General features: G+C 57.9%; 1 protein-coding gene across 1 annotated transcript in view; it reads left to right on the top strand.

Annotated features, from left to right (window-relative positions):
• The window catches only part of LOC119594899 (mucin-5AC-like), a gene marked incomplete in the record, with an annotated part of 17,458 nt that overhangs the window by 169 nt on the left and 16,608 nt on the right, over positions 1 to 681 (top strand). Inside the window, 1 exon segment of the mRNA XM_037943973.1 lies at positions 1 to 681. Coding sequence (XP_037799901.1) covers positions 391 to 681 — 291 coding nt within the window.

Raw genomic sequence — 681 nt, 5'->3', positions numbered from 1 at the left:
CAAGCAAATGTCGGAGCGGTGGGCCATAGCTTGCCCCCGACAATACTCACCACAACAGCTTCTCGTCTGCCCTCCATACCACAAGCACAGCAGCCCCAGCCGCAGCCACAGCTTCCAGTCCAACCCTCTCCACGTCCAGTTGCAGTCAGGCCTCAGATCTCCCCTGCAACAAAGAATAGTCAGGGGAGTCTCCCAACCACACCCCAGCCTCCTCCTCAGGTCATTTCGCAAGCTGCTGCTCAAGCCACGTCCCAGGTTATCTCAAGCGGAGTCCAGTTGGTGGGGGGGCCCAACCAGGTAATCACATCAGGGGGCCAGATTATAACGTCCGCCTCACCACAACTCTTACAGGGCACCCAACTTCTGCAGGCACCTGGATCCACACAGGTCATGCCACCCAGCCAACTTCTTCCAGGTGGGCAGGTGTTGCACAATGGCCAGGTTCTGCAGGGGGGACAGGTTCTTCATGGAGCACACATGTTGCATGGGGGTCAGATTTTACAAGGAGGTCCAGTCATACAGGGCAGCCAGGTGTTACAGGGTGGCCAGCTCATCCAGGGTGGGCAAGTGATCAACAGTAGTCAGCTGATCACTACCACGGCCCAGATGGTCAGCACTGGTGTAACTGGCCTTGGTGGGGCTCCAGCACCTCTCTATGTAACGCCCAGCAGCCCAGCCATT

This window comes from Penaeus monodon, chromosome 34, assembly GCF_015228065.2.
Source record: "Penaeus monodon isolate SGIC_2016 chromosome 34, NSTDA_Pmon_1, whole genome shotgun sequence".
Classification (NCBI taxonomy): domain Eukaryota; kingdom Metazoa; phylum Arthropoda; class Malacostraca; order Decapoda; family Penaeidae; genus Penaeus; species Penaeus monodon.
This window is presented reverse-complemented; position numbering and strand designations above follow the sequence as displayed.